The following is a 14,053-nucleotide window of genomic DNA, read 5'->3' on the forward strand; positions in this document are numbered from 1 at the left end:
GAGACTGTGAGGTAATTAGGAGTGACAAGCATGTGCCATGCTGAAGTTTTACACGGAGGCTTATGCAGTTTTACGCGTTGGCCTTCCTTGACTGAACATTGGCTTTCAGTGGTCAGGAGGAGACTGTTCTTCTCAGGATCTATGTACAAGCCCCGATGTGCTCAAAGCAGTATTGACCAAAGCAAGGAGACCCATGCAGGCCTGGATTTGTGATAGCAGGTAGACCGCTCCTCAAGGAAGGAGCAGAGGGCTCCTACCCTCTTCTGCTAGTCCCTATTTTAGCATGACCCAGGGGTGGGGGAGAACACATTCAAGGAGTTGGAGAGAAGGCTCAGTGGTGAAGAACACTGGCTGTTCTTCCAGAGGACAGGAATTTGGTTCCCAGCACCCACATAGCAGCTCACAACCTCCTTAATTCCAGCCCTGCCAGATTCTTTGCTCTTCTGGCCTCTGGGGGGCCAGTGCACATACATGGTGCACAGACATATATGCAGGCAGAACACTCATACACATAAATAAAAAATATTTTTAAAAACCCACTACTAGGCTGGGCAGTGGTGGCGCATGCCTTTAATCCCAGCACTTGGGAGGCAGAGGCAGGAGGATTTCTGAGTTCAGGGCCAGTCTGGTCTACAGAGTGAGTTCCAGTACAACCAGGGCTACACAGAGAAACCCTGATTTGAAAAACCAAAAAAACAAATAAAAAAAATTTAAAAACCCACTACTGACTGACTAATCAGGAGACTGCAAAAGAGAGAAAAGAGCAGAGTGGATCAAAGTAGAAGAACTATATTTCCTGGTTCTAGAAAGAGGAGAAAGAGAAGGACCGCTCATTACTGAGTATATGCTAAGAAGCAGAACCAGATCCTAGCAGAGCCCATTTTGGGTAGTGTGTGTTCAGGGATGAGGGTTTCTAAGCACAGAGATGATGCCTATCACTGTGGTGAGATGTGAGGGACCTCTACTGCTGCTCGAAAGCAGTACTCCTCAACCTGTGGGCAGTAACCCCTTGGGGAAGTGTTGAATGACTCCTTCACAGGTCACCTAAGACAATCAGAAAACACAAATACTTACATTATGGTTAATAGTGCTAACAGAATTATAGTTATAAAGTAACAACAAGAATAATTTTATGGTTGGGGTCACCACACATGAGAAACTATATTAAAGGGTCACAGCATTCAGAAGGTTGAGAACCACTGTCTTAGAGGGTGGATGGCACTATGAGTCAGTGGCATGGAGTGGTTTGACTAATGTCATATAGCCATACCACTGAGGAGTTTGTGTAAGTAGCATATATCAACTCACAGAGTGATTTCTCTGGGGGCATGGCACACTTGAATACAGGCATTCTGCCATTGGCTAATGGATGACAAGAAGAACCCAGTCCTTCCCTATGGCTCACCCGCTCCATAGACCACGGAGTACACCACTTTCTTGGTCTGTTCCCTGTCCATGTGTGTCACATGCTCTATGGGAATGTCCTTCCTGTATGGAAAAATGGCATGTTATCAGGCATTGTTGGCACTGTTTGCAGAGGGATAGAATCCTATCACCTTCCCTGGAGGTCCTTTACCATTTCAAGCCAGCTGTCCAGGAGGCAGCAGAGACTTGTAATGTGTGCAGTATTCAGCTCTCCCTAAGTGCCCAAAGAGACAGTGAGGCTTTGGCTCTCAACTTCTGGGGAAACCATAAATCAAAGCTAAATATTGCTTTCACATACACACACAAAATGTCCATCCAGCCATAGCCTGACAGATCCTGGGCCACAACTGTGGCCACTACAGGGGTGAGCTGGTTTTAGTCCTGTGTAGTCCCTCACAGGATCGAATAAGCAGCTGTTGCTTTCATCTTCCACAGAGAGCAGGGTGAGTTCTACTCTGTAGCTACAGAATTCAGACAGAGTGAGGATCAGCTCTAGGACTGCGTGTGGACTAGTGTCTCAGAGAAGAAAGCTGAAATAGTGGAGAAGCACGGTGCCCTAAGAGTTGCTCCTCCCTCTCTGGGCACCTCCCAGTGACAGGTGCCTGTGCCTAAGAAGAGCTTCCCCATCTGCTGCTCTTGAGAGCATCCACAGCATCTACACACAGTCTGATTGATAGAGTAAGCACAGATTTAAGCACCAAAAAACAGAGCCTCTCTTAAACTTTGTGATTGTGGGTGTGTTGGGATCTTTTGATCAAAGTATTCCCAATTCTGTCTTAGCCTTCACTTCCTGTTTATACTGCACATCAAGGTGAGGGCTCAGTCTTGTGTGTGTGTGTGTGTGTGTGTGTGTGTGTGTGTGTGTTTTCCTAGTATGTCACCTGGGAGCTCCCAGAGACTAAGCCACCAACCCAAGAGCATACACAGGTTTTTCCAAGGCCCCTGACACATATGTAGCAGAGGACTGCCTTGTCTGGCCTCAGTGAGAGAAGATTTGCCTAATCCTGTAGTGACTTGATACCCCAGGGAAGGGGGGATGCTGAGAGGTGCATCCTCTCAGAGGGGAAGAGGAGAAGGCATGGGAGGAAGACCTCTGTGATGAGGACCAAAAAGGGGCAACATTTAGGATAAATGTCAATAAATAAAATAATTAATTAATAATAATAATTATTTTCAGTTCAAAACACATTTAAAAAAAAACCCAAAGAGAGCCAATCAAAATAATGTGAGAGAGGAAATGATAAAGACAGGGTACCCTTAATGAAATAAAGAGCAGAAAACAGAAGATCAAATTGGCAAGTAGGATCTTTGTTCTTATAGCAAATAAAAAAGACAATTAAATTAGTTAATTTCATCAAAAAGGAATAAGCATAAACATACAAAATAAGAAACTACAAAGGAAAGTAACTCTTGGTGTGGAAGAATTAAAAAAAGACAACCTTCGAAATGCCTTGTGCAACTCCACTTGAAAACCTAGGTTAGATGGATACTATCTTAAGAAAATTCAAGTATACAAACTGGTTGCAGAGTCAGGGGAAGCAGCTTGCTGGCAGAGGCACTGCCTAGCATTTCCAAGGCCTTGGGCTTCATCCTCAGCACTTAAAAAAATTAAAATTGACCTTACATTAAATGTAGTGACATATTCCTATAATCTCAGGATTTGGAAGGTGGAGGCAAGAAGTCTCTGAATTCTAGAACAGCCTAGGGAATATATCAAAACTATTAAAAAAAGAAAAACTGACCTCATTACAGATGAAAGTTAATGAGGTTGGCTCACTAGAAGAGCACTTGCTAATCATGCATGAGGTCCTGGATTCAACTTCTAGTTCTTTTAGAAACATGTTAAATAGATCAGTATCTATTGAAGAAATGGAGAAAATATTTAAGGAACTATGTCATCAAACACCATGGGTGCCCGGGCTCCTGGTGGCATATACCTTTAATCTCAGGGCTCAGGAGGCACAGAAAGGCAGATATCTGAGTCTGAAGCCAGCCTGATCTACAAAGCAAGTCCCAGGACAACCAGGGCTCCATAAAGACACCCTGTCTCAATGCAAGCAAACAAACAAATAAACAAAAAGATTTTGTGACAAAAGCAAGCTGGATCCATTACCTACTTTTCTTATTGTGATAAAATACCTATGAAAAATAACTTAAAGAAGGGTTTGTTTATTGTGGTCCATTACAGTGGGAAGGCATGGCAGCAAGAACTTGAGGCAATGAGCACACAGTATACCTGCATTCAGGAAGCAGAGAGAAGTTAATGCTTGTGTCAGCTCACTTTCTCCCCCTTTTTCAGTACAGGACTCCAGTTGACAAAATAGTGTTGACCACATTTATAGTAAGTCTCCCCATCTCAATTCACCCAATCTAGAATGTCCCTCACAGACATACCTAGAGGTATGTCTCTTAGATCCTGTCAAGTTAGCAATCTATATTAGCCATCACACTGGGGATGGTGGTGTACACTCATAATCTAAGCTCCTTGAAGTCTAAAGCTAGAGAATCATCACTTAAGCTCAGCCTGGGCAACACACTGAGAACCTGCCTGCCCTTAGCATAAAAAGGCAGCACAAAAAGCCAATAGATTTGGTGATATAAAATACAAATTTGGGGTTTATAAATTTCTATTACCCAGCTACTTAGAATGCTCAGGTAGATGGATGGCAAGTTCAAGGCCTGCCTAGGCTTATGCAGTAAGTTTGAAGCTAATCTGGGACAACTTGTTGAGACCATGGCAAAAACCAATTCTTTTGAAAGGGCTGGGGATATAGCTCAGTGATAGAACACTTCCTTAGTATGTATAAGGCAATCCAAAGAACTACGTCCATTCCTCAAAAGAGGTGAGTATAAATAAAGGCCAGTAAAAACTGGAGAAAATATCAGTATCATGTCTGCCAAAAAGTTAGTGAATCACAGAAGACGCCACAAAAATAAGAATGACAAAAGTGAGCAAGTTATACACAAGCAATTAATACAAGAAAAATAAATGGTCAAGGATAGGTAAAAATTTGGCTTGAAACAATTAGACAGATGCAAATATATGCACTGAGCATTGTCTCATCTACCAAGCTGACAAAACATACAGCAATGGTAGCAATGGTTGGAGCTTCTGATACACATTCAGATACACTTCTGATATAAAGCCAATTTAGTAACTTTCTGAAAGAAATCCTTATAGTATATATGAACTCTTTACTTCACAATTCCTCTTCTGTGAATTTTAGTTTCTAGACTCAATTCAGCCTGTAGGAAGACATGGCCTTTCTCCATTGCAGCCTCTGAATCACTTTGCCTTTTTAGCACCCAAAGCTCTCATGCAAGATCATGAGTGCTGACAGCCCACCTAGCACATCAGTAAAAGCCTTTCTTCTGAAAACTGCCTGCCATATTAGCAAAGAGCTGAAACCCCCTAAATCAGTGGTTCACAAACCTTCCTAAGTCTGCATCCTTTAATACAGTTCCTCATGATGTGATGACCTCCAACCATAAAATTATTTTTTTGCTATTTCATAACTGTAATTTTGCTACTGTCATGATGTAAGTATCTGATATGCAGGATCTCTGATATGTAACCCACAGGGGCTGCAGCCCACAGGTGGAGAACCACTGCCCTAAAGCCTTGCCAGTATTCGCTTCACATTTATTTGCCTTGGTCTCATTTCTACTGCCTCTATGCCAAAAAGACCCCAACTCTCTAGTAAGCACTTCTCAATTCCTATATAGCTACAGATGTTTACATAAAAAAATACTTATAGATATTATATTCAGGGGACACACACACACTTTCCTTCCATTGTTAGCCTAGATGATCTAGAAGCAGTGACTCCCCAGCAGCAAAGCACACACCTATTATCCAGAGTTTGGCCTCTAACACCACTTTCTAATAAAGAGAACAGTGGTGTCGAAATGGCTGATTCTAGAACTGAGGCAGGAAACATATTAGATGAGCCTGGGAAACCTTATAGTACCAGAAAGTAGGTAGGTGTAGACACACACACACACACACACACACACACACACACACACACGTATGCATGCACGCACACAGTCAAAGGAACACAGGAACCAGCTGAACAAATCAAATAACAAAACAAAGTATTTCTGTATTATAACCCAAAATAGGCTAGTCTTGAACTCAGGCTGACAAATAATTGACTGAATAAATTAATAAACAAGAAGAGACAATTTCCTATGTAGGAAAGGTACAAATTTTATATACACTCTGAACTTAAGAAGATAAGGCATCATTGCCTACCCCTGTGCTTAATAATTTTTGTTCCACAGGGTAGAGACACCATTGTAGCCCAATGACAAAAGTCAACATCAACCTTGATAAATTCTGTTGAAGAGTGTCCTTCAGGTGAGGTCATGAGACTGTGGTCTTCCTCCATGTTCCATAAGCCTAATATAAGCACCGGAAGGTCATCAAGCAAGTGCCAAAGCAGGGACAGTCTAGATATATCTTGCCAGGACTCACTGCTGGCCGTAGCCATGAGAATGAATGACACCCAAGACTGTATGGGCATGTTGCCATTTCCCTCAGGTCACACCTGAGGGACTTCCAGAATGTTTCCCCAATAATGGCCTATTTACCCTCTGGTAGTGGATGAATGCTTTTATTCCATCTTGCATGAAAACAAAAATGAAGACCCACCTTTGAGTTCTCTTAATGCCCACCCCCATCAAATCCAGGTCTGGAATCCTTAACAAATAATAAAGCCCATAGAGAGCCACACAGGCTACTGTCTCTGTTTCTCTTGTGCAGTTGAAAACTTCACATGGTCACTCCTGCCCCTGAGATCACATGAGCAGAGACAGTTGTATCTGTGGCCATGGGAGGAAGTGCCTGATGTGTAGATTATGGTCCTCACTGTCATTTCATGTACTTCTCCCAGCTTTTCTCCTTAAGGTAGTTCTCTGAGCTTGAGTACTGTCACCATAACTATCTGCCATCTGTTTGAGGATGGAACAGGAATGCTGGCCAGACTCATCTCTCTCACCATTGTTCACTACTAATCTTGCATGAGCCCCTTCCTACACTCACACATCAGTCCATCACTACCTCTTGTTGGCTCCATCTTCTAATATCACTGGAGTCTGGACCTTCCCACCATCTCTACTGATGGCTCCCTAACTCTCACTGGAAGATGACAAGAACTTCTCAGCCTTTCCCATGCTATTATAGTTCTTTGCCAGCAACCACAGAACAACATAGAGTGCCTTCCTGAAAGCCATTTTGGCAGACATTTGGTTAAAGATATACATCTAGCCGGGCAGTGGCGGCACATGCTTTTAATCCCAGCACTTGGGAGGCAGAGGCAGGCAGATTTCTGAGTTCAAGGCCAGCCTGGTCTACAAAGTGAGTTCCAGAACAGCCAAGGATATACGGAGAAACCCTGTCTTGAAAAACCAAACCTGTATATATGTGTGTGTGTGTGTGTGTGTGTGTGTGTGTATACATATATAAATATATATATATAAAACACATCTTTTTCCCTTTTGATATATCCTTAAAATAAAGAAAGGGGGGAAAGTATATCTGAGCATAAAAAGAGAGGAATGTTTAGCAAACAAGAGAGTTCTACATACTTACGAAAAGTAAGAAATAGCTGTGTATGTGCATGAGTGCAAAGGGTGTGTGTTTTCTTGTGTACCCATACACAAGTGTGCATGCCTTCAGGTGGCAGCTATAGGGAGATTTGACCCACAGGACCAGGTACAACCCAAGGCAAAAGATGTAGCTAGAAACAGGGAAGGCATGAATTCAACAATGTATACAGAGTGGCTTCTAGCCACCTGTCATTCTAGCTACCTGTCATTCTACCTCCCAAACCTAAAACATGAATCTAGCTAGGCTTCTCCCTGTCCCCACATGATGACGATTGTGAAATGAGTCCCAGTTCTTTCTGATGGTTTTGAAAGCTCCCCCACTGAGCTTCAAAATGCTTAAACACACAGTCATTCCACAGTCCTCTGCCTATATAGAATGTTCACAAAGAAGAAAGCTTCCATGTGCTTCCCACTCATGTGAGCAGACATAGCATTGTTCTCAGGTCCTTCCTTTTTTCTCCTAGCAGAATGATCTCTGTGACTTTCTCTTTTGCTTTAATACTAACTTATAAATTACAGTCTGTTTTCAAAACTTCAGTCTTAATAGTTTAAAAATGGTATTTAGTAAAGAAATGAAGGGGATACTCCTCTGGCCTATAGCTGAGAAGGGAATACAGAGTCCACAGATCCAAGCTGAGGGGATTCTGAGTGAGGAACTGTCCTGTGAAACCTTGGTGTGTTGTCCTAGAGTGGTGAGCATAGTACTTGCTGAGGTCTCATTCCTGTTACACATTTCCTCTTGGAAAAAGACTCCTAGATGTTAAATATGTTTCTATGTCTTGTCAAAACTGTCTTGAAAGATTCCTGTAACTCTGTTAAAAAAAGACTTGTGAGACTTGTCTGTTCAACAAGAAGGCTCACCTTGTAATTTCTTTCTACACTCTAGATGGATTTAAAAAAAATCCTGTGGCTTGCTGGGTAACACATGCTTGTAATCCCAGCACTTGGGAGGTTGAGGCAGGAGGATCTCTAACCCAAGGCCAGCCTGGACTGCACTGTGTGACCCTACCTGAGAAACACAGCACAGCACAGCACAACACAGCGCAGCGCAGCGCAGTACAGCACAGCATAGTACTTCATAGTGCAGCACAGCACAGCACAGCGTAGCACAGCGCAACGCAGCACAACACAGCGCAGCACAGCACAGCACAGCACAGCACAGCACAGCACAGCGCAGTACAGCACAGCATAGTACTTCATAGTGCAGCACAGCACAGCACAGCGTAGCACAGCGCAACACAGCACAACACAGCGCAGCGTAGTACTTCACAGCGCAGTGCAACACAGTGCAGTACAACACAGCACAGCATAGCATAGCACAGCGCAGTGTAGTACTTCACAGCATAGCGCAACACAGCGTAACACAGTGCAATACAACACAGAATGAACAGGAGGTGTAGCTCAGCAGTAAAGGGCTTGCCTAACATGGAAAGGTCCTGGGTTAAACCTCCAGTGCAAATCAAACTAAAGGACTGCAGTTTATTGCTGACTAACACATCACTTGAGCTTTCATTAAATCAATATCTTCTTACTGCATACTAACGTTTATGCATATGTGGACCTATATATAAATGTTGCTTTTTGAGTGATCATGTTTTTAGCAACTATGCCTTTATTTTTTAATATTTGTAAGTTCAGTCTTATTAAACATTTTTTTGTGTGATTTTTATCATAACCTGCAGATTTAGTTGTAGGCCACTAGATATAACCTATAGTATCCTTGGGCTTATTTAGTAGGGCATTTCTATGTCAGTATAAAACAAGGGATGTGTTTATAAAATTCAGGTTTTCTCTTGAATTTTTTGTGCTTTTCTAATTTTCATTTTTCCCCCCACAGGAATATCACACTTTTAAACTTCACACACCGTAGGTATTTTTTACCTTCTTTACTGTGTCTTTTCTCCCATTCTCTACAATGATGACTGCCACGCACACTTTGTGTGAAGGTGGTATTTGAGACGTAAACTTCAAGGAAAGTTAGTCTCCTGCCTCCCCATTGTCGCCTGGCACCCCAAACTCAGAGGTAGCCCAGATATGTCCTCGTACTTGTGTGCTAGGAACTCACCAAGATATCATTTCTTCACAACTAGCAAGAGAAAATTCGGACATTGCTCTCTGACCTTCATCAATGTTCCAACATCCTAGTCAAACCCTGGCTTGGAATGTTAAGCCATTCTAACTAATTGCCTCCAGCATTGTGGGTAGGGCTCTGAAGCTCACAGAATGAGAGACTTATCCCAGGACAAGGTCAAGTAAAATCCTCATTCTCAGTCATGTACTACTGCTGAACCACTCCTAAGAATTAGCAAGAGACTGTCTCTACTTCCCCAAAAGATTAGCATAGTGGGTGGTTTACCTAGGATGGGTGGGACCTTAATTTGAGTGAGTGTGTGTTCACACATTGAGCATTGAGCATTCTAGATGCAGCAGTCTGTATTCAGCATTTGGACTTGCTTGCACTCAGACTAGAATCAGAGCTTAGGTGGACTAGGACTTAGATTCATACAGTCCGTAGCCCCCCGGGCCCGGAGGTGGGAGGGTGCAGCACCAGTCGAGATTCAAGAGATTGAGCATTCAAGATTCGAGCATTCAACATTGAAGATTCAGCATTGAGGACTCGAGATTCAAGCCTCTATTCTCCTGGCTCATGTACCAACAGCCTCCCGGTACTCCGGCCGGGCCCATGCAGCCCGAACATGCTCGGAGCCCGAGGGTGCTGCACCAGTTCAGAGGAGATGGCTGATGTTTTAGACCTAGTGTGTTTTAGGTGGTCTCAGATGTACCTCGACTACTGAGCTGCCAGATTTTTCATTTCTCTTTTGCAATGATTGTAAAAGCCTCATGTCATTTTTTGAGAAATACACTCAGACCTTACACCACTCGTGTCTAGTCTGTTTGTCAAAGCCGAATCCCGTGCACACCTGGCCAGAACCCCTTGTCCCGCGGAACAAGGGACCCCGTAAGAAATCCCAGTCCGTGGCAGATGACTGTTTATACTTAGGAGTTGGACTCTGCATTAATTTATTCCTGTTTAGCTTCTGGACCCAAGCATTGTTAAGGTATTCCTCTTTATTGATTCTCTCAGCTTCCTGAGAAGAAATCACAGCATTCACAAAATTATGGCTTGCTTCCTACATTGGTAGTGTTTATATTACTTTACTGGAGCAAGTAGGACTGTCACAGTGACAATGGCTTGTCTGGTTCTGAACTTCATAGAATATCTTGGTATTTTATGCTCAAGTACAATGCTTGATTTTGGCTTGTGGCAGAGAAGTCACTTGAGAGCCAAGGGGACTGAGAGTTCAAGAACAGCCTGGGCTAAAACTGCAAAGTCCTTCCTAAATAAATGAAGTAAATACAAGTAGTAAATGGTATAGCTGACCTGGAGCCCAGAGAGAACTAGGTTTGGAGAGAGGGTCTTCTGGGGGTCATGGATAAGAAAGAGGAACAGATCATAACCTTAGGGGTCCCTCACTGGAAGGCAGAAGGATACGACTCTAGTTGCTACCCTCAGAGAATAGACTTGGGAGAGACTAGGTAAGTGATAGGGTACTACCTGCTCAGTTCCAGCTTGATTCTTCTAGGGCTGCCTGCCCATAGAGGCATTGCTTTCTATTCTGTTCTTCCCATAAGGTCAGTCCTGTAAGCAGGGCAACTTCTGCAGTATGGGGCTAGGTCCAACTTAAGGGCAAATAGGACAGATCTATCAGAATATATACAAGCCACTCCCACATGTGCTTCATGGGACTGGGAGAACCTTCATGGTTCCTGTGTTAATTACTTTTCGCATTGCTCTGACTTTTGTAAGAACCAACTTAAGGTAAGGTTCGTCTTGGCTTGTGGCTAGAGGGGACAGCATAGTGGCAGAAGTGTACGGCAACTAATTATATCCTATCCACAGTCAGGAAGCAGAGAAAGACAAACGCTGGTGTTCAATTACCTTTCTCTGTATTTGGGATCCCAATCTATATATGCTCCCATTCACATTTAGAGGAGATCTCACTTCTTCAATCAAATAACTCTTTAAGTGACCTCACAAATATACCCAGTGATGGACCAGCCTGATTCCACCTTAGGGTTAAAAGCCATTTTGTTATAAGGTCAGAATAAGTTGTTTCTATTTGCTACAAAATTAAAGTTTGACTCACATATACTTTACCCTAATAAGATAAGGTGTTCTGTCAAAGAACCTTGAGATGTTCGGCCAAGATGACCTGCCAAATAATCTAATCTGCTATCTGCTTCTGTAAAATTCGGTTGCAAAATCCTTGTTACAAAACTCCAGTTTATACTTTCTCCCTAAAAAAAGGAGGCCTGAAAAGTTAACCAACACAAGTGCTGTTTTAGAGAGTCAGTTCTATGCATAGTAAATAAAGCTTGCTTAATTGGCTTTCATTTGAACAGTGGTTTTTATTCTTTTTTTTTTTTTCTTTTGGTTTTTCGAGACAGGGCTTCTCTGTGTATCCCTGGCTGTCCTGGAACTCACTCTGTAGACCAGGCTGGCCTCGAACTCAGAAATCCGCCTGCCTCTGCCTCCCAAGTGCTGGGATTAAAGGGGTGTGCCACCACCGCCCAGCCAAGGTGGTTTTTATTCTTGCCTGGTGATATTAATACCAGAGTTATATTTCCTGGGTGATTCTGAATACAGTCAAGTTAGCCATGATGATTAGCCTTAAGTCCACTCATGTCAACCTGATACCTAAATATATCACTTCTAAATCATACATTCCATCTCTTGCCCCAGGAGATTCATGGTCATCTTCTAATGCAAAGTTCCCTCTGCCTAACTTCAAAAGTCTCTTAACAGTTTCAACCTTATTCAAAAGTCTACTGTTCTGAGACTCATGGCCATCTCTTATCTATAAGCCATTAATAATAATAATAATAATAATAATAATAATAATAATAATAATAATAATAAACAAGCTATATATTTCCAATATACAAATATCGCAGAGTAAACATTCCCACTCCCAGAGAGTAAATTGCGTGGCAGGGGGCAAACAAGAGAGAATCAGATCAAAGAAATACCAAAATCCAGCAAGGTAAACATCAAGTCTTCTATCTCCATAGTCTGTATCTGGACATTTGGTGTCATCATCTGGACTCAATGGGCTTTGGCAGACCCACCCCTCAGTTTTGCCACCTACAGCACTGTCACCTCTTGGGCTAGCTCCATTTATGTAGCTTTTCTCAGCACTGTCCTGCGACCTCCAATATACTTGCATCTTCACTACAAGTTAGGCTTTACTTTTACAGACTTATATAGTGGCTTTGCAGAATCTTCTTGTAGGACCTGACCCTGCTTGATGCAAGCCTCCATGATCCCCTTACTCCAGCATTTTGCTGCTGCCAAGTCCTTCTGCCAGTTCCAGATGTTGTTGGACTCCCTTCTACCTTAGCTGGAGTAGTCTCTGTGTGCCTTGGTAGTTGAACCAGGAAAAACACTTCCTGGAACTGTTGTTTTCCAGTACAGAACCCCTTCAGCTGCCCAGATTACTCCTTCTGGTGGATTTCTGTTTTCAGAAAACACTGATGTCTTTGATTGGTAGAGTCTTGCCCAGGAGCATCTTTCCTGTTGTTCCAATGCAGAAACTCAGATTTCTCCTTATCAGCACTCTATCAGTTACAGTTGCTTTTTCTGTATTTGCCTTGTCTGCAACTTTATACTCACTTCCTTGATCCCCACATTTCCCATTTTCTATACCTTTCTTACCTTCATTCTAAACCTCAGCAAGTGGAGAGAACATGGACCATGACTTAACTCAAATATTAGGCTTCTTAAAAGTTCCTCCAAGTGACGAAGCCCATTATTTTTTAATTCAGCCTCATTCAAATTTTCAGGACACAGACAAACTACAGCCAGATCCTTTGCCAGAAATGTAACACTAGTAACCTCTACCCCAGTTTCCAACAGAGGACTTGCTCACCTTGGAAACCTTATGAGCCAGGCCTCCACTGCCCATATTTTTTCTCAGCTTTCTGGTCTTCTACACATGTACTAGAATGTACTAAATTCTTCCCACAGCAATTTAGCGATTTTTCTAGTCTTAGATCTAAATTCTTCCCTACTAATCCTGCCATTAAAGCTATATGGTCAGGCTTATCATAGTACCAGCTCCACCTCTTTGTACAAATTTTCTGTACTATTTTGCTGTGACAAAAATACATGACAAAAGCAACTTAAGGGAGGAGCTTAGGCTTATTTTGGCTTAGGGTTGAGGAGTTAGATTCTATCCTGGTGGGGACAGCACAGAGGTGAGAGTGAAATGTCTAGTCACACTGTATACACAGTCAGGATGCAGAAACATATGAATGTTGGTTGTTTTAATTAGGGGTTTCTATTGCTGCAATGAAACACCATGATCAAAAAGCAAGTTTGGGAGGAAAGGACGTATTTGGCAACACTTCCATATCACTGTTCATCATCAAAGGAAGTAACACAGTAACTCAAGCAGGGCAGAAACCTCTGCTATTAAGAAAATGCCCTATAGGTTTGTTTACAGCCCAGTCTCATAGGAGCATTTTCTTAAATGAGGTTCCCTCCTCTCAGATGACTTCAGCTTGTGTCAAGTAGACATGAAACCAGCAGCAGACTGATCTCAGCCTGCTCTCTCTTTCATTTAGTCTATGTTTCCAGCCCACAGGATGGTTTGGCACACACTTAGGGTAGTCTCCCTTCTCAGTTAAGCTCCAGAAGTGCCCTCCTAGACGCTAAAAGGTGCATCCTCAGTGACTCTAAAATCCATTCAGTTCACAATGAAGAGTAACCATCAGTTCCTATTTGGATCCTGTTCCTCTGAATCCCAACCACTTTCTCTGTGCTCTGCACTGCTGTGTCTCTGCACCTCTGAGTCCTTGCAGGGCACTGTTTCCACAGTACTGACTTCTGAAGCTCAGCCAACAATGCACCCCCAAAATGAAGAATGTAGGAAGCACAAGTCAAATGTCTGTCCTCCTGTGTGGCTGTGGCTGTGACCTGGGCTGCCATCTGGCTGCCTTGAGCCTCAGCTCT

The 14,053-nt window shown here is 42.8% G+C and overlaps 1 protein-coding gene across 5 annotated transcripts in view; it reads right to left on the minus strand.

Moving 5' to 3' along the window:
- The window catches only part of Poln (DNA polymerase nu), a 146,714-nt gene that overhangs the window by 26,179 nt on the left and 106,482 nt on the right, over positions 1-14,053 (minus strand). For all 5 annotated transcript variants that reach the window (XM_031341031.1, XM_031341034.1, XM_031341032.1 and 2 more), the window contains one exon: positions 1,406-1,488. In XM_031341031.1, coding sequence (XP_031196891.1) covers positions 1,406-1,488 — 83 coding nt within the window. The remainder of the gene's footprint in view (positions 1-1,405; positions 1,489-14,053) is intronic.

The sequence above is a fragment of the Mastomys coucha genome, unplaced genomic scaffold (genome assembly GCF_008632895.1).
Source record: "Mastomys coucha isolate ucsf_1 unplaced genomic scaffold, UCSF_Mcou_1 pScaffold22, whole genome shotgun sequence".
In the NCBI taxonomy this organism is placed as follows: Eukaryota; Metazoa; Chordata; class Mammalia; order Rodentia; family Muridae; genus Mastomys; species Mastomys coucha.